Raw genomic sequence first — 26,197 nt, forward strand, 5'->3', positions numbered from 1 at the left:
AATGTATGTACAGCGCAGTTTCACTTACCGGAATTGGGACAGTGCTGAGCATACTGATGATGGTGTGTTAGGCTGAGTCGGAGTTTGGGTGGTGCAGTGGCCCCCACCCTCCGGGCAGCGACCCGATACCGATCCGCGAAATATGCAGGAGTCCTGCGGTAGCCGGGACACACCCAGCACATCTTTAAGAAAAAAGCCAAAATAAACAAGCTAATTAATTAGGTGCCGCCCGGCACGTAAATGTTGGCCCAGATCAGAGGCAATTGCCGACCACATAGAGCAAGCGAAATCGGCGATCGCTTCTGATCTGGGCCGACATTTACATACCGGGCAGCACTTAATTAATTAGCTTGTTTATTTCGGCTTTTTTCTTAAAGGCGTGCTGGGAGCCTCCCAGCTACCGCAGCATTCTCCGCGAATCGGTATCTGTCCGCGGCCCAGGGTTTGAGGTGGTGGGACACTCAGGTTTCGATTGCTATCCTTTCCTCTTCCAATTGCATCAGCTCTTCATCTATCAGTTCTTGGTCATGGGATGCCAAACCTCTTCAACATCATCTTCGTCAACTTCCACAAGTCAAACTCACTTTGTCCTTACTTCGTTCACCTCGATCGAAACGCTTAATTTTAACGTTTAGTTTTACGCTAAGTGTAACACCCTTACGAGCTCTTTTAGGTTTTTCCGATACCTTAGAACTCATCTTGCAAACGGCTGCTGACAGGCAAGTGTTTACGCAGTGCCGGCTAGAATGCCGTTCCGAATCCGGGGGAGAGCAGCTGATTGGGGCGCGTGCTGCTTTTTTTCACGTGCTGCCTTTCTTTGTAACAGTGAAAATACCTTCTGTTAGCGAAAACAGGGGGACACCTGTACTTTATACAGACTAGATTAAAAGTCGTGCAAAAAACAGAAATACTATATACTTTAAAAAAGTGAGGTTGTGTCCAAGGGTTCAATGCCCATTTAGGAATCAGATGGCAGACGGGAAGAAGCTGTTCCTGAATCACTGAGTGTGTGCCTCCAGGCTTCTGTGCCTCCTACCTGATGGTAACAGTGACAAAAGGGTGCTGGAGGCCCTTAATAATGGACACTGCCTTTCTGAGACACCGCTCCCGGAAGATGTCCTGGGTACTTTGTAGGCTAGTACCCAAGATGGAGCTGACTAAATTTACAACCCTCTGCAGCTTCTTTTGGTCCCGTACAGTAGCCCTCACCCCCTTACCAGACAGTGATGCAGCCTGTCAGAATGCTCTCCATGGTACATCTATAGAAGTTTTTGAGTGTATTTGTTGACACACCAAATCTCTCCAAACTCCCAATAAAGTATAGCCACTGTCTTGCCTTCTTTACAACTGCATCGATATATTGGGACCAGGTTAGATTCTCAGAGATCTTGACACCCAGGAACTTGAAACTGCTGACTCTCTCCACTACTGATCCCTCTATGAGGATTGGTATGTGTTCCTTTGTCTTACACTTCCGGAAGTGCACAATCAGGTCTTTCATCTTACTGACGCTGAGTGCCAGGTTGTTGCTGTGGCACCACTCCACTAGGTGGCATACCTCACACCTGTACACCTTCTCTTCACCACCTGAGACTTTATCAACAATGGTTTTATCATCAGCAAAATTTATAGATGGTATTTGAGCTATGCCTAGCCACACAGTCATGGGTATATATAGAGTAGAGCAGTGGGCTAAGCACACACCCGAGGTGCACCAGTGTTGATCGTCAGCGAGGAGGAGATGTTATCACTAATCTGCACAGGTTGTGATCTTCCGGTTAGGAAGCCGAGGATCCAATTGCAAAGTGAGGTCAGAGGCCCAGGTTCTGCAACTTCTCAATCAGAATTGTGGGAATGATGGTATTAAATGCTGAGCTACAGTAGATGAACAGTATCCTGGCATAGGTGTTTGTGTTGTCCAGGTGGTCTAAAGCCATGTGGAGAGCCATTGAGATTGCATCTGCCGTTGACCTATTGTGGCAATAGGCAAATTGCAATGGGTCCAGGTCCTTGCTGAGGCAGGACCAATCACTCAAAGCATTTCATCACTGTAGATATGAGTACTACTGAGTAATAGTCATTAAGGCAGCTCACATTATTCTTCCTAGGCACTGGTATAATTGTTGCCTTTTTGAAGCAAGTGGGAACTTCCAAGTGTAGCAGTGAGAGGTTCTTGAATATTCCCACCAGTTGGTTGGCACAGGTTTTCAGACCCTTACCAGGTACTCCATCGCAACCTTCCGCCTTGCTCCTATATCATAAGACATAGGAGCAAAATTAGGCCATTTGGCCCATCGAGTCTGCTCTGCCATTCCATCATGGCTGATCAGTTCCAATCTCCTGCATCATGTCATTCCTAAACTCACATAGTAAGGAAAGTAAATTTAGGATACAGTAATTGAAAATAAGACAGCTTGATTTCCATCACTAATTTTATCAAAGAATTCACAGATGAATTGTATATTCAGTGGCCACTTCATTTGATACACCTGCTGGTTAATGCAAATATCTAATCAGCCAATCATGTGATAGCAATTCAATGCATAAAAGCATGCAGACATGGTGACGAGGTTCATTTGTTGTTCAGATCAAACATCAGAATGAGGGAAGAAATGTGATCTGAATGACTTTAACTGTGGAATGATTGTGGTTTCAGTATCTCAGAAACTGCTGATCTTCATGCACAACAGTTTCTGGAGTTCACAAAGAATGGTATGACAATCAAAAAAAATCATCCAGTGAGTGGCAGTTCTGCGGGTGAAAATGCCTTGTTAATGAGAGAAGTCAGAGGAGAATGGCCAGACTGGTTCAAGATGACAGGAAGGTAACAGTAACTCAAATAATCATGCTTTACAATACTGGTGTGCAGAAAAGCATCTCTTAATACATAACATGTTGAACCATGAAGTGGATTGGCTACAGCAGCAGAAGACCACAAACATACTTTCTGTACCTAATGATGTGGCCACTGAATGTATTTATGCACATTTTATCCACATCCCTACTTTAACCTTGAGGTAAGTTCATATTTTATATAACTCTTTATTCTTATAATTGTTGAATGTTGTTACATATCATGCCAACACACCACAGCAAGTTCTTAATACATGGAAATATATATAGCAAATAATGTTGATTATTAATCCTTAATCCTAAATCCTATGCATTTCATGACTTACTAGTTCAATACTATGCTACCATGCTCTCCCAAAATTACTGAAGAAAATTCAAGGAATCGTGGGTAAATTGGCTAATCAGATCCAAAACTGGCTTGGTAGTAGTAGAAGGATGATTTTCTGACTGGAAGACTTTGACTAGTGGTGTGTACTGAAGGGAGCTTTGCTGTCTATAGCTAGAGCAGGATATAGACCAGATGGAAAATTGTGGAGCATTGCAAAATGAAGTTAATTGTGAAAAGTTCAAGGTGATATATTTTGCAAGCCAAATAAGGGTGGATATATACAGCAAATAGTAGGATACAAAGAAAAGCTGATGAACAGAGACACCTAGGGGCCAAGTATACAAGTTCCTTGAAAGTGGCAACATAGGTCAGTAAGATGCTGAAGGCAGTATTTGACATGCTTGCTTTGGGAGTCTGGGGCACAGAATATAAGAGTTAGGATGCTGTGTGTTGAAACTTTACAAAACACTGGCTATACCGCATGTGAAGTACTGCCTGCAGTTCGAGTCACTGCACTATAGAAAGGATGCAATTGCACTAAAAAGAGGCGTAGGGGATTAGTTATGGGGAATGATGGGATACGTTGGGCTAGTTTTCCCAAAAGCAAAGGAGTCTGAGGTGTGACCTGATAAAAGTATACTGTATAAGATTGACAGGCATACAGAGTATGTCAGTGAGGTTCTATAATCAGAATGAAATTTATTATCACTGACTTGTAGATGGTGACATTTGTTGCCTTGCGGTAGCAGTACATTTTGAAGACAAAAATTACACTTAAATCAAAACACACTGCAAAAAAAGATACTGTGTTAATGTATTCATGGACCTTCAGAAATCTGATTGCAGGATAGAAGAAACTGTTCCTGAATCATTGAGTGTGAGTCTTCAAGTTTCTGTACATCCTCCCTGGTGTTACTAATAAAAAGAGGGCACATCCCAGGTGGTGGTGGTCCTTAATGATGGACGCTGCCTTCCTGAGACTACCTTTTGAAGATGTCCTCAATGTTGTGCCATGGAGTCTGGCTGAGTCTACAACCCTCTTGAGAGGGTTGGAGCCTCCACCACAAATCTGTAGAAATTTGCAAGGGATTTTGGTGGCATAACCAATCTCCTTTAACTCCTAATGAAGCAGAGCAGCTGCTGTGCCTTCTTTGTGACTACATAAATATATTTTGCCCAGGAGAGAGATCTGTAATTTCCCTGTACTACCGTCTGTACTACCTGCCATTTCTGCGATATCCTGAAGAATTCAGCAAACTGGACAACCGAGAATCAGTTACAGATACAGCAGCCATTGCTGGAGTGGATTTGGGCCTGGATCAAAGTGGTGGGGCCCAGGTACGATAAAGAAAAACAAATCGATGTTTGGCTAATTTAATAGCAAAGTCAGATTAAAAAGATCGAGATATTAAGGCCAAGGGCGAAGGACAAAGCTCACTACACTGTAAGGTTTACTTGCCTCAGCGCTGAACTGACTCGACTGCTGGCTCCGTGGCTATGGACTCACTTTCAGGGACACTGCGGTTTATGTTCTATGTGTTAGTTATTTACTTTTATTGTTTGCACAACTTGTTCTCTTTTTTTCCACACATTGCGTTGTTGTGTGGGTTTTTCTTAACAGGTTCTATTGTGTTTCTTTGTTTTGTGCCTACAGCAAGATGAATCTCAAGGCTGTATACAGAAGAGAGAATTTAGAGAACTGGGCAGAAAGCTGAAAAACATGACCTCCAGGATAGTAATTTCTGAATTGCTACCTCTGCCATATGCTAGTGAGGGTAATAACAGGATGATTTGCCAGATGAATGCGTGGCTTAGAAGCTGGAGCAGTGGGTAGGGCTTCAGGTTCTTGGATCATTGGGATCTCTTCTGGGGAAGGTATGACCTGTACAAAAGGGACAGGTTTCACCTGAACGAACCCGAGGGGTCCAATATTCTCGAGGGCAGGTTTGTTAGAGTTGTTGGGGAGGGTTTAAACTAATTTGGCAGGAGGGGGTGGGAAATGAAATGAAGAGACTCAAGAAAGGATGGATGGTTAAAAAAAACAAAGATAAGTGTGCAGTCAGACTGTCTGGGAGGTTAGGCAGAAGATAGGACAAAATTGCAACCAGCAGGGTAACTATCAGTGCATTAGGGATGCAAAAACAAGGAGAGTAGCAAATATAGTAGTGTTATATCTCAATGCATGGAGTATAAGAAATAAGGTGGATGATCTTATGGCACTATTACAGATTGTCAGGTATGATATTTTGGCCATCACTGAATCATGGCTGAAGGATGGTTGTAGTTGGGAGCTGAATGTCCAAGGTTACACATTGTACTGGACAGATAAGAAGATAGGCAGAATGGGTGGCGTGGCTCTGCTGGTTAAAAAAAATGGCATCAAATCAGCAGAAAGATGTGACATAGGATTGGAAGATGCTGAATCTTTGTGGGTTAGGTTGAAATTGCAAGGGTAAAAGGACCCTGATGGCAATTATATATAGGCCTCCCAACAGTAGCTGGGATCTAGACCACAGATTACAATAGGAAATAGAAAAGGCGTGTCAAAAGAGTAATGTCATGATAGTCGTGGGAGATTTTAACATGAAGGTCAATTGAGAAAGTCAGGTTGGTAATGGATCTCAAGAGAGTGAGTTTGTTGAATGCCTATGAGATGGCTTTCTAGAGTATTTTGTTACTGAGCTTTGAGGGGATCAGCTATACTGGATTGGATGTTATGTAATGAACTGGAGGAGATTAGGGAGCTTAAGGTAAAAGAACCCTTGGGAGGCAGTGATCACAATATAATTCAGTCCAACTTGAAATTTGATAGGGAGAAAGTAAAGTCTGACATAGCAGTAATTCAGTGGAGTAAAGGAAATTACAGTGGTACAAGAGAGGAGTTGGCCAAAGTAAACTGGAAAGAGATGCTGGCAAGGATGACAGCAGAGCAGCAATGGCATGAGTTTTTGGGAAAACTGAGGAAGGTGCAGGACAGATGCATTCCAAAAATGAAGGAATACTCAAAAGGCAAAATAGTATAACCGTGGCTGACGAGTAGTCAAAGTTAATGTAAAAACAAAAGACAAAGCAAATTCACCACTCTCTGGCTAAAGAAATTCCCCCTCATCTGTTCTAAAAGGACACTTCTCTATTCTGAGGCTGTGTCCTCCAGTTTTAGACTCTCCCACCATAGGAAACATCCTCTCCAAATCCCTCTATCAAGGCCTTTCACCATTCGATAAGTTTCAATGCGGTCACCCCTCATTCTTCTGAATTCTAGTGAATACAAGCCCAGAGCCATCAAACACTCTTCATATGACAAGCCATTCACTCCTGGAATCATTTTTGTGAACCTCCTTTGAACCCTCTCCAGTTTCAGCACATCCTTTCTAAGATGAGGGGCCCAAACCTACTCAAAATATTCCGAGTGAGGCCTCACCAGTGCTTTATAAAGTTTCAACATTACATCCTTGCTTTTTATGTTCTAATCCTTTTGAAATCAATGTTAACATTGTATTTGCCAATTTAATTGGTTTGGCACAACACTGTGGGCCACAGAGCCTGTTCCTCTGCTGTACTCCTGATTCTATGTTCTCCTGATTATGTACCCAATACAAAAACAGAGTCCAAAGCCTTTGTTGTCCTAGAGGCAAATATGTTTACCAGTGAACCAAGCTGACAGACTTTTTTTTATAGTCATACAGTACATGACAGAATTATGAAAATGGTGTTAATGCCTTGGAAACCAAATAACACAAAGAGATTTGCCGCAAAAGAGGTGCACTGCTGGTTGTCGCACCCTCTAGTGGCTTTTTATAGGATCAAAACATTGGCTTTACGGAGCTCTTTATATGGCTCCACTTTAAACAATGACCCATTCTTCCAAATTAAACTAGCAGTAGCCTGTTTGAAGCACTTCATGTTCATCCCAATATTTGCCTTGTGCTTAGACAATGTTAGCCATCATCTTTGCTATCTCATTCATCATATATTAGGTAAGAATATGATGAGGCTATTTCTCAACTCTGAACCATATATATTCTGATAAGTTAATGTGGCCGAAAACATTGTTGAAGTTCCTACCACCCATCCCACAATCACTTTGACCCACTACCATCAGGAAGGAGATACAGGAGCATTAGGACTAGGATTGCCAAGACTGGGTAACAACTTCTTCCCTCAGGCTGAGACTAATGAATACCCTGCCATCACCAAGATCACGAACTGTTTACTGCACCATTCACTGTTTACCCTGTGCTGTGCACTACGTGCATTTTGAATTACATTTAATGAACGTATTTGTGGTAATATTTTTAAGTGCTGTGTGTAATGTTCCTCTGGACCACATAACATGCATTGTTTCATTTGGTTGTATATATGTACAGTCAGATGACAAACTTGAACTTGTGTTTCCTGGAGAATCCCAAAAAAGACAAAACTACTCTAGAGTAAAATTCATATTTTAAACACAATAATATAAACAAAAGGTCATGCATAAAGTCAGATCATGGAGTAATGCAGCTTGGATATAAGCCCTTCGGCCCAACCAGTCTCTGCCAATTATAGGGTCCACCTAGCTAGTCCCAGTTTCCTGTGTTAGACCTATATCCCTCCAAGCCCACCTCTAGATGAACCTATCCAAGTGTTTCTTAAATAATACTACTATATCTGCCTCAACCACTTATTGTAGTTAGTACCATACTCACCACCCTCTGTGTGGAAGAAGTCCCTCAGGTCCCTTTTAAATATTTCCCTTCTCATCCTAAACCTACACATAGTTTACGACATCCTCTATCCCACAGAAAAGACTGTTATCTATAACTTTCATAATTTTAAACATTTCCATAGTCACCCCTCAATTCTCCTGCATCTGAGGAAAAAGACCTAGCCTAACTAACTTCACCCTATAACTCTAGACCCCTAACCCTGGTAACATCCTCATAAACCCTTTCTGTAAACTTTCCAATTTCCAAAGAAGGTACATTTTGAAAGGAAGATAGATCTCAAAATCTTCAATGTCATTTCATTGATCCTATAGAAACTCTTAACTTTGACAATAGAGAAGGTTGAGAGGAAGTTTACGAGAATGATCCCAGGAATGAACGGGTTAACGCATGATGAGCAGTTGAAGCTTTGGACCTATAGTTGCTGGAGTTCAGAACAGGGGTTCCCAACGTAGGGTCCATGGATTCATTGCTTAATGGTATTGGTCCAAGGCATAAAAATAGGTTGGGAGCTCCTAGTTCAGAAGAATGAGGAGATTTAATTTAAACCTATTGAATATTGAAAGGCCTAGAGAGAATGGATGTGGAGAGAATGTTTCCTATAGTGATCTGGAACCATAGGGCAGTCTCAGAATAGAAGGATGGCACTTGAGAACAGATGAGAAAGAATTCCTTTAGCCAGAGGGTTGTGAATCTGTGGAGGCCAAGTCATTGGGTATATTTAAAGCAGAGGTTGATGAGTTCTTGATTAGTCAGGGTGTCAAAGATTACGGGAAGCAGGCAGAGAATGGGGTTGAGAGGGACAATAAATCAGCCGAGATGGAATGCAGAGCAGACTTGACAGGCTAAATGGTCTAATTTGCTTCTATGCCTTATGGCCTAACATCTGTAGTAATTTAAAGACCCAAACTCTTCTACAGGTGAAACCTGACCTGAAGGAATTTCACATCATTAAGCAAAGTCCTTTGCAGTAAACAAAAGTGGCTTAGCTGAAACCCATGTTCTGACAGAATAAGAACATTAATCACTGCCTCTGGGAAATCTGAGTGATGTTAGAGTTGTTTGGGAGGAAAAGGGCTGGTTAGAGGTGTTTCGTAAATTAAAGCAGTTGTTACAACTACCAAGCACATGCCAGCACTTTTCTCAAGCATCATTCATCCTGCACTCTACAGATGAACAATTCATCAGGTCCACACTTCACCATAAACAGAGCAACACAAACAAAATGCTAGAGGAACTCGGCAGGTCAGGCAGCATCACCATTGTTAACTTGGCTTAGATAAAATTGAATCTTAATGGGAACATTGGTCATCAGGTTAAGACAGGGAGGAATAAAAAGATAATCAATATAACATTGGTTTGGAAATCAGCCAAACCCGTCCCATTTGAGAAATGTCACTCAGAGTAAATAGAACCAAAACAGAGTTATTACGCTAGATTTAGATAAAAGGGAAGTCACAACCAGATGATGCATGAAGGTTCCAAACAATTTGCTTCAATTTTGATTTGACGCTTCCATAGAGCATTGACAAGAGTTTAATTAATTATTTGCTTGCATCATACACTGGGGTGCTCTCTTCAGTTACCGGATGAGGTAACTGTAGCCTTTGGCCAGGAGCAAATGTCATCAAGTAATGCCCAACCTTCATGGTGTTTCCATCCTTAGCCACTACACTCTCCAGTTGGCGAGTCAGCAGTGGTGGCCAAATCACTGCCCATCTGCTAACGACTTCCAGCTCAACGCCTCTTGCTTGCTCCATATCCAGCAAGAGGATCTTTCTGCTTCCTTCCCCATCCTGCAAGCTGGTTGGTTCTTGCTCTGTTCATCAAGATCTCAGCACAAACAGCAACCTCCATGCTGACCTTGCCTGGAACCCTCTACTGCCGATCTCCACAAGGAATAGCCACGCCTGCCATCCTTTGTCCCTGCACTCCTGAACTAAGGACTGTTACTTCAGGGCCTTCCCCTCGTGAGCCTACTCACATCCTTCCTCCTGTGGTACTGTGAGCTCCACCAGGATGATTTTCTTGCCTTCAGTGGACCACAGTACGATGCCTGGTCAAAGTGTGATTTGCACAACCTCCGGGAACTATAGCTTCCTCCCCATATCGACCCTCATCTCCCATGATTTGGCAGACCGCTGCAGATCGGATTTAGGCCTCTTTGATATGACTGGTGTGGCCCTCTCTTTGATGAAAATGACTGCCCTGTTTGCCTCTCTGCCAGTTGGTCTCTTTCAACACCTGCTCCAGTGCATCAGCAAAGGGCAGCAAGACTTTATCATGGCACCACCTATACCGTCCTTGTGTTAAAGCTGTTTTGCATCCTGACAGTATGTGTGCCATTGAACCCCGCTGACCACAAAGCTTGCAATTAGGGTCCTCTCTCAGCCTCCATGTGTCAGCTGTAATGGTGTAGAGAGAGTGTCCTAACCAATTTTGTCAATCTTCAGCCACTCTTCAGTCTGCTTTAGTGTCAGTGATGTTGGCGCTGTCCGCCATAGCAACATTAAACCACTTTCAAAGACACTTTAGATTACATTAGATTCAACTTTGTTATTGTGCCAAGTACAGATCCAAAGCCAATAAAATGCAGTTAGCATCTAACCAGAAATGCAAAAAATAGTGTTATTTACAAAATAACTGCGAATAAAAAGTAAGTGCTACAGTACACAAATCTAAAATTATCGAGACAGTAGAATATGGATGCAATACTGCTTAGCACTGTGATGTGAGGTTCAGCAGGGTCACAGCCTCAGGGAAGAAGCTCTTCCTATGCCTGCTGGTGCGGGAGCAGAGGCTCCTGTAGTGCCTACTGGATGGGAGGAGAGCAAAAAGTCCATTGTTAGGGTGAGATGCATCCTTGATAATGCTTTTCGCTCTGCCCAAGCAGCGTTTACTGGGTTGTCCTCTATGGATGGAATGATTTCTCCCTGTACTTGAAGACTGAACTTGCTAGTAGCCTTGCTCTTTTTGATCACCATTCATCTGGACTTCCTGGCCTTGAAGGTTATTCTAGCCCAGGTAGCTACGTTGTCCAAGGTTTCCAATACCCATCTTGCTTGGACTGGGTTACAGTGATTACTGTAATCTCATCCATGAACCCCCGTATTGCAGGTTGTCGGATGCCGAGCTCCAACACTGGGCTTTGGGTTGCGCCTGCTGCTGCTGATACAAGGAAGTTCATACCCATGACAAACAAGATGGGGGAGATGGTAACACCAGGTTGCAACCCCTTTTTGGAGGTTTTGCCATCCAGTGATAAAATAGGCTGAAGTGAAGTGTAGCTTGAATCCTCCTAGGTAGCTGGTGATCATGTCTCACCTTACTGGTGGGACATGATAGTGGCCCAGGCCAACCTGGATGAGGATGTGTGGAATTGATCTGTAGGTGTTGGCTAGGTTTAACCAGACGACTGTTAAGTTGCGTTTCTTCCGCCTGACCTCGCAGATCAATTGGCTGATTATTGAGGTGTGGTCAAGGCACCCAGAAAAACCCAGGATGCCACCTTTCTGGATGGATGTGTTGATATAGTGTTTCTCCATTAAGTAGGGGGTCAGCCTTCTCGCAAGCACTGAGAAGAATATCTTGCACTCCACACTAGGGAGGGAGATTGTCCTAAACTGGGTGATTGTGGAAGAATCTTGTTCCTTGGAAACAATGCATCCTTCAGCCATTTTCCAGCTTGGAGGAATACAGCGTTTGGTCCAAATCTTTCTCATTATTTTACACAACCTCCTGAGGAATTTTGGGCATTTCTTGTATACCTTGTAGGGTATACCACATGGTCCTGGGGCAGCAGATAACTTTGCTCTCTTGATGTTATCCTGGACTTCCTGTCATGTGGGCTCTGCCATGTTCAGCTCAGTAGCTGGGATTCTTGGTTGGGGGACTTTTGGATTAAATTCTAGTCCCTGATTCCTACAGGGATCACTGTGGTGATTCCTGCAGAAATTTTTCTACCTCCTGCTTTGAGCTGATTTAGGTGCCAAATTTTTGCTGGCTGAAAAGAGCCCCAGTGAATCTGAATGGGTTTTTAACAAACTGTGTTCTCCTTCTCTCTTCTTCACTTTCACAGCTGTTCCACCTACTGAGCTTGCGCGGTTATTCCTGCAATTTGCTGGTTATATCTTTAACTCCTTCTTTTTCGTCAATTGAACTTTTTTTGAATTGTTTGTTCACGGTCTTTATTTCACTTCTACGTGGCAAATCTCCCTTTTCCTCCTGTTTGATTGCCATGATGGTTCAAGGTCCCTTTTCTTCTTCCTTGGGCCGAATCACTCTTTAGCAAAGTTGAACACATTAGATACGAGGGAGTCGATTTTCCTGCACACAGATCCTGCCAATGTAGCTTTGAAGATGCAATCCTGGTCATCATCAAACTGCTTCCAAGATGCACTGTCCGATGACCTAGGCCATCTGATCCTCTTTCCTTGATGAATGGATTAGGGTGCCATGGGGCACTCACGTGGTCCCTTTTTTGACATGGAGGGGGTGCAGGGCAACTTAGCTGCAGGGAGATCTTCAGCTCTGTTGGGTGCTTCCTAGCTGGCATTCTCCATCTCACCAGATGTTGAGTCCATGTGTTGCATTTGAGTTGCCTTCGTTCCACAGCTGGACCTGCCTTAGTACATCTTGAGGCCTTTGATTTTGCAGATTTGCCTCCCCAGTCATTGTTGTTTGCTTGAACCTTCTCATTATTATACTTCCAGTCCTGGCCATTGCCATTATGTCCATCCTATTGATTCTCTCATCTGCAACCCCACCCCAGGAGACTCTGGGGGTATTGCATAATTAATACAGCGAAATGCTGGCAGAACTCAGCAGGTTAGGCAGCATATATAGAAAGAAATAGGGTCAACATGCCAAGGCCCTTCCTGGACTATTAGGGTGTTCAATTCAACATAAAGTCAACATAGAATAAAGCACAGCACAGAAACAGACCCTTTGATCCACAATGTTGTGCCAAACCAATTAAATGAATACTCAAATGGTCAACTTAACTAATCTCTTCTGCCTACACAATCTCTTCTATTTCCCTCGCATTCATGTGTCTATCCAAACATCCCTTAAAAGTTCCTACGTATCCGTCTCTACCAAAATACCAGGCAATATATGCCAGACATTCACTCCACTCTCTGTAATTAAGTAATTGGTAATCTTGCCCCTCACGTGTCCTTTGAAATTACCCACTCACCTTAAATGCATGCCCCCCTCATATTTCAACCCTGGGAAAAAGATACTGCCCGTCTACTCTATCTGAACAGTTGCATGAATTCTACTCAAAACTAGCATCACTGAAGCATATTTTTCTTTTATTTTTATGAAAAAATGCATCAATAAGAGGTAGAGTGAATGTATGCACTGGCAAATGAATTCTCTGTCATAAAAATTAAACATGATCACTTAGAAACAAAAGTACAGTAGGAATAAGGTATACTTGATATGAAACAATTTTTTTTGAGGGTCAGAAACATAACCAAGGTATTTTCTAATATTATAGCCCTTTCCCATGCAGTAGCTCTTCAATCATGCCTTCATAAAGCAACGAACCAAAAGCACATATTGATTTAGTGATTCATGTCTTCTTTAAGTCTTTCTTCAGCTGATCTACATGGACTCTATTTGAAGGCACATTTGTTTGATTTTCCCCATGACCATTGCTGTCCGAGTTTTGTGAACATTTAAGAGAACTCTTCATTTCTTAGAATTTGCCCCCTTGCATCCCTCCAATCCCAATGATGACTCCCTGTTCTTGAATTGTCTATATTATCATTACTCCTCTCACTTTCCAAAATGTTTTTAAAAATTTACTACCACCAACCTTTTTTGTTATGTCTTGTTATCGCCCTACTTGTCTCTGTCACAACTATCAGTCCACACTCTAGGGAAGCACCATGTGGCATTTGGCTACGATAGATCAGTATCACAAATGGAAGTTGTAATTATGTAAAAATATTGGATTCTAAAGTGATTATATAAGACCATAAGACACAGGCACAGACTAAGTCTATTTGGCCTACTGAATCTGCTCTCCTATTTCATCATGGCTGATTTATTACCCCTCTCAATCCCATACCCTTTTAACGCTTTTACTAATCAAGAACCTATCAACCTCACCTTTATTTAATGACTTGGCCTCCATGGTTGTGGGCAATAAATTCCAGATTCACCTCCCCCTATATTCTAAAAGGACATCCTTTTATTCTGAGGCAGTGCCCTCTGGTCCTAGGCTCCCCCACTATAGCAAACATCCCCACATCCACTCTATCTAGGCCTTTCAGTATTTGATAGGTTTCGATGAGATCCCCCTTTATTCTTCTAAACGTCAGCGAGTACAGGCCCAGAGCCATCAAACACTCCTCCTACGTTAACCTTTTCCATCCCAGAATCATTTTCATGAAATTCCCCTCGACTCTTTCCAATGCTAGCACATTTCTTCTTGGATAAGGAGCCCAAAAAGGCGCTCAATACTCCAAATGTATCAATAAAAAATTGGAAATGCTGGATCTGACCAATGCTTTACAAAGCATCAGCATTACATCCTTGCTTTTGTACTCTAGTCATCTCAAAATGGACAGAAGATACAAAAATCTGAACATGCATACCACCAAGCTCAAGGACAGCTTCAACCCATAAGACCATAAGACATAGGAGCAGAATTAGGCCATTCAGCCCATTGGGTCTGCCTATATAATGTTCCATATTAATTTCAGGTTAAGTTCAAAATATATAAGTGAGGAAATTGGTCACATCAAACCTGAAGGATGAGGACTAAAAAGAGAACTGCAGGGAGCACTGATTAGCTCACACAACATCTGGCTCCAACCTGGTGCCTAACCTTACAAGTGTTTCCAGCATTTTCAATTTTTTATTTCAGATTTATAGCATCTTCAATTTTTTTTTGTTGATTTTCAATTAGGAATGTGACACCCCTTAATTCTTGCAAAGAGAAAAACTATTTGATTTCAATGACAAATTCCTAAAATCAATTTATTAATTGTATTCCCCTCCATTGATGCTGCCTGACTTACTGAGTCTCTCCAGCATTGTGTGTGTTGCTCAGATTACCAGCATCTGCATAACCTCTTGTGTTTATTAAATTTAACTATAGTTGCACTACATACTGCTAGAAGTTTTCACTATGAGATGATCAAGATATGAATTCCCACAGAATGGACTGATTCCCACACAAGTGACAAGCACCAGTGGCTGAATTGGTCAATAACTCAGTTGTACGGATAGAATTTGCTGGGTGATCGATCAAAATTGATCTCCTGAATGTCTTGTGCAAATTCTGTTAAGGCAGCAAGAACCCCAACATTGCTTCTGGTCTCAGGTAAACAGAGTCCAATAATGTATCCTTGTCCCCAGTAAAAAGTTACCTCTCGTGAGTGTCATGCGAGGGATGTTTAAACTGATTCCTATCACAATCTAAAAATCACAAACCTAACTGACATAACATTGTAATGTTATCTTCCACAAGAAGGACGTACAGAAATGTGAAAACAGTGAATGGGAAGGAATGGGTGATTCAAACAAAAAACCGTATCATGGCTATTAACCTTAACAAACAGGCCACTCAGCCATCTCAAGCTTGTTAAGTCAACCCAACAGATCGAGGTTGATATGTACTTTATTACTGACAGCAAGATGGAATTTGCTGATTTCAGAAATGTCGTTAAAGCCAAAACTAACTTTCACATGAATGAACACACACGTTAATTTTTTAAAGAGATGATATGTTGAAGTTGTATAATATTGGTGAGGCCTAATTTGGAGCATTGCATGCAGTTCTAATGGAAAGATATCTATTGTCCGCTTTTGCACACTGGTTCAAAATCCATGTTGGTCTGGTCTTTCATTGATTCTATTATGGCTATTATTCTATTATGGATTATTGATTATCCCTGCAAGAAAATGAATCTGTTGTATGTGGTGACATATATGTACTTGTTTTTGAGTAAGATTGAAAGAATACAGAGAAATTTTGCAAGGATGTTACGAAGACTTGAGAGCCTCAGTTATTTATTTATTTAGAGATGCGGTGTGAACTACGCCTTTCCGAACCTTTGATCCACGCTGTCCCAGCAATCCCCGATGACCCCGATTTAACTCTAACCTAATCAGAACAATTTACAATGACCAATTAATCTACCTGGTATATCTTGGACTATGGAAGGAAACAATAAGGAAAGGTTAAATATGTTAGGACCTTATTCCTTAGAGCATAGGAGAATAAGAGGAGATTTGACAGAGGTATACAAAATTTCACGGAGTATAGATAGGGTAAATGCAGACAGTTGAGTGAAACTAGAACTAGGGGTCATGGGTTAAAGGTGAAAGCTAAAATGCTTAAGGGGAACATGAGAGAGAACTTCTTCACTCAGAGGGTGGTGAGTGTGGAACCATCTGCCAGCAGAAGTGGTGGATATGGGTTCAATTTCATATATTTAAGAGAAATTTGGATAGGTACATGGATGGGAGGGCTGTGGAGGGTAATGGTCCAGGTGCAGGTCCATGGTACTAGGCAGATTAACAGTTTGGCACAGACTAGACGGACCGAAGGGCCTGTTCCTGTGCTGTAGTGTTCTATATTGACAAATCTTAAACCTGTTTGGGAAATCAAAAATCTGTATCCAGAACCATGAAAAAAATAACACCACAGTTCTAGCAGTTTCCCTTCACACAACCACCATGTGTTACAGTGACATGATCGCACTTCTTTTGCATAATTAAATATGACTAGCTGAAAAGTGACTTGGCTGGAACTTTAGAATTAATGAACCTGGCAGTCCACATTAGAGCTTCTGAAACAAGAAATAGGAATGGAATGTTACAATCAAAGCACTTCCATTATACGCTCACTGTATAAATACGTTAACTACGCCATACCTGCATACTCAGAGCCATATTTACAAACAATAGCTTCATATTCTGAGTTTTCACATCCTTCAGTATTCAACTTTCCTCAAGTATCTATCCCTATTGATAGATTTTCATATCTAGCGTGAGACAACACACTTCCTTAAGAACCATACACACAAAATGCTCAGCAGCTCAGGGAGGAGGGAAATGAACCAAAATTTTTATTTACTTTTATTTTAGATAGGCCCTTCCAGCACTTCAAGCCATGCCGCCTCAGCAAACCTCACAGTCTCGAACAACCCTAATCTAATCATGGGACAAGTTACAATGACTAGGTACATCTTTAGACTATGGGAGAAAACTGAAGCACATGGTGAAAACCCGCACATTCCATGGAGAGGACATACAAAGTGGTTCCTTAACAGACTGGCACTGAAATTTAACTCTGGAACGTCCCGAAGAAAAAGCATTTCAGGATGTACATTGTATACATTTCTCTGACATTAAATGTATCTTTGAAACCCTTGAGCTGTAATAGCATTGCACTAACCTCTACACTACCATGGCACCATTGACTGTTTATTTCCCCCACAGAGATGGTCTAACCCAGTGGTTCCCAACCACCAGGCCCCAAAGATGTGCTACCGGGCCACAAGGAAACGACATGATTTGCCAATATGAAACGATACGAGTCCGCTGCACCTTTCCTCATTCCGTCACTCATTGTTGAACTTGAACACCCCCCCCCACCCCGTCGGCAAGAATATCATCAATATTAAACTGGTCCGCGGTGCGAAAAAATTTGAGGACCCCTGGTCTAACCCACTGGGTTCTTTCAGCATTTTGTGTACATTGCTCCCGATTTCAAACACCTATAGTCTCTCGCATCTCTTTAGGAACTGCAAAGTGCAGAAATATTTCTTGCAATCACTTTTAAATAATTTCCCTGAATGTTAGATTTGAGATATCTACATTCTGGACTTCCCTATTAGTAAGGGTGTTGTTCAATATCAGCCTACCAATTCACTTCATTGTTTTCAATTGAACAGGCATACCCTTGATTATGTAAGAGTTCCTGAGAACTGTAGACAAGCGTATTACTCCACAAGTTGGAAACAGCCATTTTCTTTAGCTACTATGTGATATTACTGTACATACATTCTACACCCTTTCATTTCATTAAATAATCCCACTAAAACTACCCAAAACTAAACTGTCCTGATGAAGGGTCTCAGCCTTGAAATGTCAACTGTTTATTCATTTCCACAGATGCTGCCTGACCTGCTGAGTTCTCCCAGCGTTTTGTGCATGGTGCTCTGGATTTCCAACGCCTGCAGAATCTCTGTTCAGAATTAAACTTAATAGCATACAGTATTAAGCAATTAAATTAATATCATGAAAGATTTTATGATTATTCACTTGAAAATGCTTTACAAATGTAGGGAAGAATTTTCATAAAGTTGGATTTTTGTAAGCCAAATCATGTGCAACTCATCTTCAAAAGGTAATGCCTCAAAAAGGTGGCATCCATCATTAAGGACCTCCATTATCCAACACATGCCCTCTTCTCATTGCTACCATCAGGGAGGAGGTACAGGAGTCTGAAGGCACACTCTCAACACTTCAGGAACAGCTTCTTCCACACGACCATTAGATTTCTGAATGGCCAATGAACCCATGAATGCTACCTCAATATTTTTTTTTATTTTTCTCTTTTTGTACTACTAAATAAATATATTTCTTTAACTAGAGACCACTCACCCTGAAGTCCGGTGCTGATCCCACTACACCACCAGTTGTCTAATTTCTCATTGTAACTTGTTATTATGCATTGTAATGTACTGCTGCTGTAAAACAACAAATTTCACGACCTTTGCCAGTGATATTAAACCTGATTATGGATTTCAGCCCCATTATCTTAGATGTAAAAATGAAAACCATTCAAAATATAACACAACCCATCATTCTTCAGCATTTTTGATGCTTTCCCTAATAATCTCAGCTCTTCCTATGTCTAACTGAGCACTCTTCATATTTATTTTGCCTGAGTATGAAATTTATATAATGGGTTATTATCACACAAGCAATACTTCTAAACTACACAATTATAGCCAATATCCAAAAAGACAAAAAATAATATACATTCTGCAAATGTTAAAAGGAAAAGCAATTGTGATGGATCTTATGGTCTATACCTGAAGTAATTTGCCTTTACTGGTATTAGCTACCAATTTTCCAATTACTTTTTCACCTTTTCTCGGATCAAGGTGAGGTCTGTTAATTTCCCCCACTGAAAAAATTTTTCTTCCTTTGTTCTAAACCTATGAGAAAACCCACCAATCCATGGTGTTTGCATCTAAGATAGCTTTTAACACCAAGTAACTGGAAAATTGTGTGTGTTGCTCTAGATTTCCAGCATCTACAGAACCTTTTGTGTTTACCTTAAATTGTTTTGCTCATTTGCTTCTCAACAGATTTATTTCATTATTATTATTCAGAAATACAGCATGAAACAGGCCCTGGCAGCCCAATGAGCCGCAGCACCCAGCAAACCAACAATTTAACCCTAGCCTAATCACAGGACAATCTACAATGACCAATTAACAGGTACATCTTTGGACGGTGGGAAGAACCTGGAGCATCTGAAGGAAACCCACGTGCACACAGAAATGATGTACAAACTTTCTTACAGAGAATGCCGGAATTGAACTCCAAACTCCAATGCCCCGAGCTGTAATAGCATCACACTAACTGCTACTACGGTGCCCAAATTTTATTGCTTAAATAAATTGTTCCCTCACTTTTACATTATTTTGTTCCCCCCACTTTTAATACATTTCCATCTACTGTTCCTTCTAGCAATATAGTTTCCTCAGACTTAGTTTAACACTACAAGTACCAAGTACTCTTTCAAGAGCTTTGTTATTTTTTTGAGTCTAACCACCATGTAGCACAATCCTATTCTCAGGTACATGTCCCAAAATACTGGCTGATTTTGTTTTCCATTATTAACCTAGCCAAACGCAGTTAACGCAATCCAGCTAGGAATGCAACAATTTTTCCACCAGCTTTCCTGAGTACTGCACAATGGAAATCATACCCGAACCAGGAAGCCTAGTCTAAAAGATCAGCCATTTTGTACCAAGATGAGATGACATTTCTTCCTCACACAGTTGTGAATCTTTTGTTATTCTCCAACACAACAGTCTGTGGATGCTTAGTGACTGTGATAGACAGATTTTCAGACACTTTATGAATCAAAAGATAGAATCTATATAGACTATTCCCACTTCTATCTTTATCTTAGATGCAGAAAAAGCAACCCATCCAAAAGAAACACGAGAGATTCTGCAAATGCTGGAAATCTAAAGTAACACAAAAAATACTGGAGGAACTCAGCAGGCCAGGCAACATCTATGGAAAGGAAAAAACAGTTGACATTTTGGGCCAAGACTCATCAGTCCTAATAATAAATGCTGACTGTTTATTCCTCTCCATAGATGCTACCTGACCTGCTAAGTTCATCCAGCATTTTGTGTATGTTACCCATGCAAAACATTATGTAAACTATCATTCAATAGCATTTTGATGCTTTCAGAATCAGTCAGGTTTAATATCACCAGCATATGTTGTGAAATTTGTTAACTTAACAGCAACAGTACAATACATGATAATATAGAAAAAATAAGTAAATCAATTAAAGTATATATATGTGTATTAATTAGTTGAATTAAAAGTAGTGTAGAAATGATGAAGTAGTGAGGTAATGTTCATGGGTTCAATGTCCATATAAAAATTGGATGGCAGAGGGGAAGAAACTGTTCCTGAATAGCTGAGTGTGTACCTTCAGGTTTCTGTACAATGAAAAGAGGGCACATCCTGGGTGATAGGGGTCCTTAATGGACACCCTTATAATCTCAACTCTATGAACAACACCTCAGAGCTAGTACGAAATTTATATAATGGGCTATTGTAACACAAAACAATACTAAATTACATGATTACAGCTGATCTGAAATGAAGATAGAAAATAATGCACAATTGTCTTCAAATGTAAAGATCCTATATGTGGAATGTTCATTTTGCAATAATCACACACACACTATTCAACAGAATTTCCTACAGTATTCTGGTTCAAGTGGAACTGTTAACAAGCAACAGCGCAACACAGTCATTATCACCTCAAAGTGACTCAACTTCATCAAGCATCATCAACAGGTTTCTATTAACAATTTAGTAAAGGTGATGTCACAACAGATTGAACTGGAGGATCGTGTTTATATAAATAGCATAAAATAGAGCACTGATTAAGCAGCTTGTTTTCACCAGGAAGAATGACATTTTGTAGAGCCTTGATTTGATTTAGAAATGTTTGCCTGGGCGAGGAGGCGGAGTTTGAAGAGGTCATGTGGAAAAGGCAAAGAATACACAAAACCATACTGTAAGCACCAACACGAGTTATGCATATTTTAAAGATACAGTAAACAAAATTAAATGAATGGAAAAGAACAACATCCAGAACACAGGGCGGGAAATGTGAGGGACGCAAAACAAGACAGCGCAAGATGGCGATCAGAGATAAAACAAAATAAATAATATATATATTTTTATTTTTTTTTGCATTACTTTTAACAGGAAGTCTCATGAGGTGCATGCGCATGCGTGATGTTAAAAGGCGCCTGAAAATGGCAATTGGTTTTCGATTCATTTGTAATCCGTTTATAAAATAAGTATTTTTGATGAGTCTGAGTGAGGGGGTAGATCGGGGAGGAGTTTTTATTCTGACGGCCGTGCAAACAATGCACGATTACCACACATAATAGGCATGAGGAGGGGGGGATGCTGGTGAGCCGTCTATTTACCTCACAATGACCATCTTGTGGCGTCTTTCCTGAGGAGATTTATTTTACCCTTACCCGATTTTTTATTTTCCAGCGCTTCTTCCAGCTCGGGGAAGGTGAATTCGGGCAGTTCCAGCGAGGCGCCATAGCGCTCGAGGAAAGAGCAGACAACGGCGAAATTGGGCTTGGAGGCCACCGCCGCCATCTTAATGTCGGAGGACTCGCCGACCTCCTCCGCTATCCCGGCGTGCAGCGCAGCCGAGCCCCGCTCACGAAAGGTTGGGGGTGGGGCAAACAGGAGGAATCCTCCAGCAGCCCGTCCTGCATCGCGCTGCCCTACCAGACGTTTGGGGAGCGCAATCAATCCGGGCTGCCGTTTCCGTGGCAACCGTTCCTTAGCTATCTCCTTCTTCCAGGTTAGCGAAGAAAACCCTCCCCCTCCTCCAGAAAAACGGCTTAAAACTGCATCCCAGAGCAGAAAGGAAATTGATTGTGTTTTGCTTTAGTGACTGAGTCATCTAAATAGGTGAGTCTGCTTCACAGATAAGGCCTTAACAAATTCAACCTAGGGTCAAGAGAAACACCAGAGCTAAAAAAATCAGAGTCAAGTTTAATATCACTGGGATATGTCGTGAAATTTGTTATTTTGCGGTGATATAATAAAAATTATGAATTACAATAATAAATATATCATTATCAGGTGCCATTCCCAGTTTGAACTTTGACTGCCATGGCCCACACACTCCTGTTTCGGGTCAAGTGGATCAATTCATTGGTATTCATTTCCAGTTCTCTGGCTGCTGTCTCCATCATCATTTGTCTTTGTCTTCCTCTTGCTTTCTTCCCTTCAATCTTTCCCATAATTACCGTGCATTCTAACTCCTCTTTCCTAATCACATGTCCAATGAAGTTACATTGCCTTTTCATGATCTCATACATTATTTCTCTTTTTGTGTTTGCTCTGTTCATGACATCCTCATTAGATATTCGTTTTGTCCATGATATTCTTTGCATCCTCCTCAAAAACCACATCTCTGCTGCTACAATTCGTTCCTCATGTTACTAGATATTGTCCAACATTCTGAGCCATATAACATAACTGGATAAACGTAACATTTCAGTACTCTCTGGCGGGTTGTCGTGCCTAGTTTAGTATTGGTCAATATACTCTTCAACTTTCTGCAGCATTTTTCTGATCTATGAGTTGGTTTATTATTGTCACATGTTCTGAAGTTCTGCGAAGACCTTTGTTTTCCATGTCATCAATACAGATCAAACATCTTATTGAGGTAATATAAGAAAAAAACAATAACGAAAGAAGAGCAAAATGTAATTCTTATCTTTAAGATGAAAGGTTAGCTTTATTTGGCACATATACATTGAAACATATCATTGGCTTCAACAACCAACACAGGCCGAGGATGTACTGGGGGCAGCCTGCAAATGTCGCCACATTTCCAGCACCAACTTAGCATATTCACAACTCACTAATCCTAACCCGTAGACCTTTGGAAATGGGAGCACCTGGAGGAAACCCGCACGATCAAGAGGAGAATGCACAAACTCCTTGTAGGCAGCCGCAGGAATTGAACCTGGGTTCAATGAGGAAGACTGTTGAAACATTTCAGTCAGTACCTGTAGGTATGTGACTGTTGAGGCCAAAGGATAGTATGGATAGATTTGAACCCGGGTTGCCTGTATGTAAAGTGTTGCGCAGAACAGTACGTTTCCGTGCCTCCACTTGGAGAACGCCTGTGCGTGACTTTGTTTAATGTGGGAAGGCTGATGTGGCAGCTACCACACAGTCCTTGACAGATCAGGATCAGGGTCCCGTGACTGACATGGAGTGTAATTCGACTGGGGACCCTTCACTGCTGCAGCCTTCCTCTGCCTTCACTGACGTTGTGATGTGTCACATCTTCTGCCATCCCCACTGTTGGATCACTCTTTGTCTGGAATCTCCCCTTTGACCTTATGGGTGACCCTACCTGGAACTATGCTCCAGACAGCATCACTCTTGGGATCACAGGAATTCCCGAGCCTCTCCGCCATATCCAAGATGACAATCTTCGGAGAAGTGGCAATTTTACACCCTTTCATTAAATCTACACAGTCATTTTTCCTTCAAGTTTATTATTGTCATGTGTGCCATGGTACAGCGAGAAGTTTGCCCTGTAAACTGTCCATACAGATTATTTCATTATAATAATGCATTGAGGCGTTACAAGGCAAACCAACAATAGAATACAGAATAGAGTGATGAAAAGTCCTGATGAAAGGCCTCGGCCTGAAACATCGAATGTTTATTCTCCCAACATAGATGCTGCCTGACCTGCTGAGTTGATCCAGCATTTTGTTTGTGTTGCTCAGGATTTCAGTAACATGCAGAATAAAGTGTTACAGTGGCAGAGCAAGTGCAGTGCAGGCAAACAGTAAGGTGGAAGTAGAGTGTGAAGTCAAGAATCCTTATCATTCAACAGTCTCATAAACGTTGCCTTTCAAACTCCAACACTACATCCCCATCGTGAGAGCTGGACAGGCTAGTCCCCTGCACAGTGGATGCAACAGATTGCAGAAGTTTTGATTAACTCCAACCATACCATTGACTTCAGAGGACAATGGAGACGGGAGGTCATCACTGACCTATATTCCACTGAGAGCAGAGGGCCTAACAACAACAACATTAACTTGGGATGGAAGCTGCCTTTCAGCCTGATGGTATGTGCTTTCAGGCTTTTGTATCTTCTGCCTGATGGGAGGGGGGAGAAGACATTATGTCAGGGTGAGTGTGGTCTTTGATTATTAGATTAGATTCAACTTTATTGTCATTGTGCCAAGTACAGATACAAAGCCAATGAAATGCAGTTAGCATCTGACCAGAAATGCAAAGAATAGTGTTACAGCTGGTCCCCGTTTTCCGAACGTTTGCTTTATGACACCTCGCTGTTACGAAAGACCTACATTAGTTACCTGTTTTCGCCTACAGAAGGTGTTTTCATTTTTACAAAAAATGGCAGTGCGCCCCCGAACAGCCAAGCTCCTCTCCCGGAACTGCATTCTAGCCGGTATTGCTTAAATATGTGCTTTATCTCGATTTATTTTGTGCATCCGTTAACAAGATGAGTTCTAAGGTGTTGGAAAAGCCTATAAGAGCTCGTAAGGGTGTTACACTTAACATAAAACTAGACATAATTAAGCGTTTCGATCATGGTGAATGAAGTAAGGACATTGTCCGGGCACTGAACTTGCCTGCATCCACCATTCGCACTATTTATACGCAGAGAGAAAGACTTTGAAAGCTGCCGATGTTACTGTTGGTTCTGCTCATAGCAAAGTGGTCTCTCTCAGTCGGCATTCAATAATGGATAAAATGGAAAGTCTATTGCTTGAGTGGATTGATGGGTGTACAAAGCGTGGTGTTCCGTTAAGTTTTCTTATACTTAAGGAGAAATCAGTCAGTCTTTTTAATAAGCTGAAACAGAAAGCACTGGACGATGGTGATGAAAGTGTTGCGAAAGTGGAATTTAAAGGTAGTCATGTGGTGGGCATGTGGCCAAGTGGTTAAGGCATTGGACTAGTGATCTGAAGGTCGTGAGTTCGATTCCCAGCTGAGGCAGCGTATTGTGTCCTTGAGCAAGGCGCTTAACCACACAGTGCTCTGCGATGACACTGGTGCCAAGCTGTATCGGCTCTTGCCCTTCCCTTGGACAACATCGGTGTCGTGGAGAGGGGAGACTTGCAGCATAGGCAACTGCCGGTCTTCCATAGAACCTTGCCCAGGCCTGCGCCCTGGTGAGTGAAGACTTTCCAGATGCAGATCCATGGTCTCACAAGACTAACGGATGCCTTAATTTAATTTAATTTAATTGAAAAGGTAGTCATGGGTGGTTTGATCGGTTTCTGAGGCAAGGGCAGCTCCATAGTTTAAGCAGTGGTCCCCAACCTCCGGGCCACGGACCGATACATTGCTGTGAAGAATGCAGGGGTGCAGCGGTAGTTGGGACGCACCCAGTACATCATTAAGAAAAAAGCCAAAATAAACAAGCTAATTAATTAGGTGCCACCCAGCACGTAAATGTTGGCCCAGATCAGAGGTGATTGCCGATTGTGTCAGGTGGTCATTCGTATAAGCAAGTGTTTAACTGTGATGAAACTGCAATTTATTGGAGTCTTCCTGATTCCGGTAAGTGAAACTACATACATTATATAGGCTGTGTATTTTTACGTGTTATTCGGTATGATTTGGCAGCTTCATAGCTTAAAGGTTACTGGACAGAGTGTTTCTGCCGAGAGTGCTTCCACGAGATTTTCGCTGCGCTAGACAGTGCTGCAGAAAAGTATTTCTACTTTATATAGGCTGTGTATTTATCATATCATTCCTGCTTTTACTATATGTTACCATTATTTTAAGTTTTATGTGCTACTTGGCATGATTTTGTAGGTTATTTTTGGGTCTGGGAATGCTCAAAAATTTTTCCCATATTAATAAATGGTAATTGCTTCTTCACTTTACGACATTCCAGCTTACGAACTGTTTCATAGGAACGCTGTACCTTCGGATAGCAGGGGAAACCTGTATTTACAAAATAACTGTGAATAAA

The 26,197-nt window shown here is 41.6% G+C and overlaps 2 protein-coding genes across 3 annotated transcripts in view; one reads left to right on the forward strand and one right to left on the reverse strand.

Moving 5' to 3' along the window:
• rsf1a (remodeling and spacing factor 1a) overlaps window positions 1-22,114 on the reverse strand; it is a 109,021-nt gene extending 86,907 nt beyond the window's left edge. Inside the window, 2 exon segments of the mRNA XM_063054675.1 lie at window positions 21,672-22,080; window positions 22,082-22,114. Of these exon segments, the coding sequence (XP_062910745.1) occupies window positions 21,672-22,080; window positions 22,082-22,114 (442 nt within the window).
• Window positions 21,948-26,197, forward strand: part of aamdc (adipogenesis associated, Mth938 domain containing) — a 36,527-nt gene continuing 32,277 nt past the window's right edge. For both annotated transcript variants that reach the window (XM_063054677.1, XM_063054676.1), the window contains exon 1: window positions 21,948-22,122. The gene's annotated coding sequence lies outside the window, so the exon portion shown is untranslated. The remainder of the gene's footprint in view (window positions 22,123-26,197) is intronic.

This window comes from Mobula hypostoma, chromosome 7 (assembly GCF_963921235.1).
Source record: "Mobula hypostoma chromosome 7, sMobHyp1.1, whole genome shotgun sequence".
NCBI classification, from domain to species: Eukaryota; Metazoa; Chordata; class Chondrichthyes; order Myliobatiformes; family Myliobatidae; genus Mobula; species Mobula hypostoma.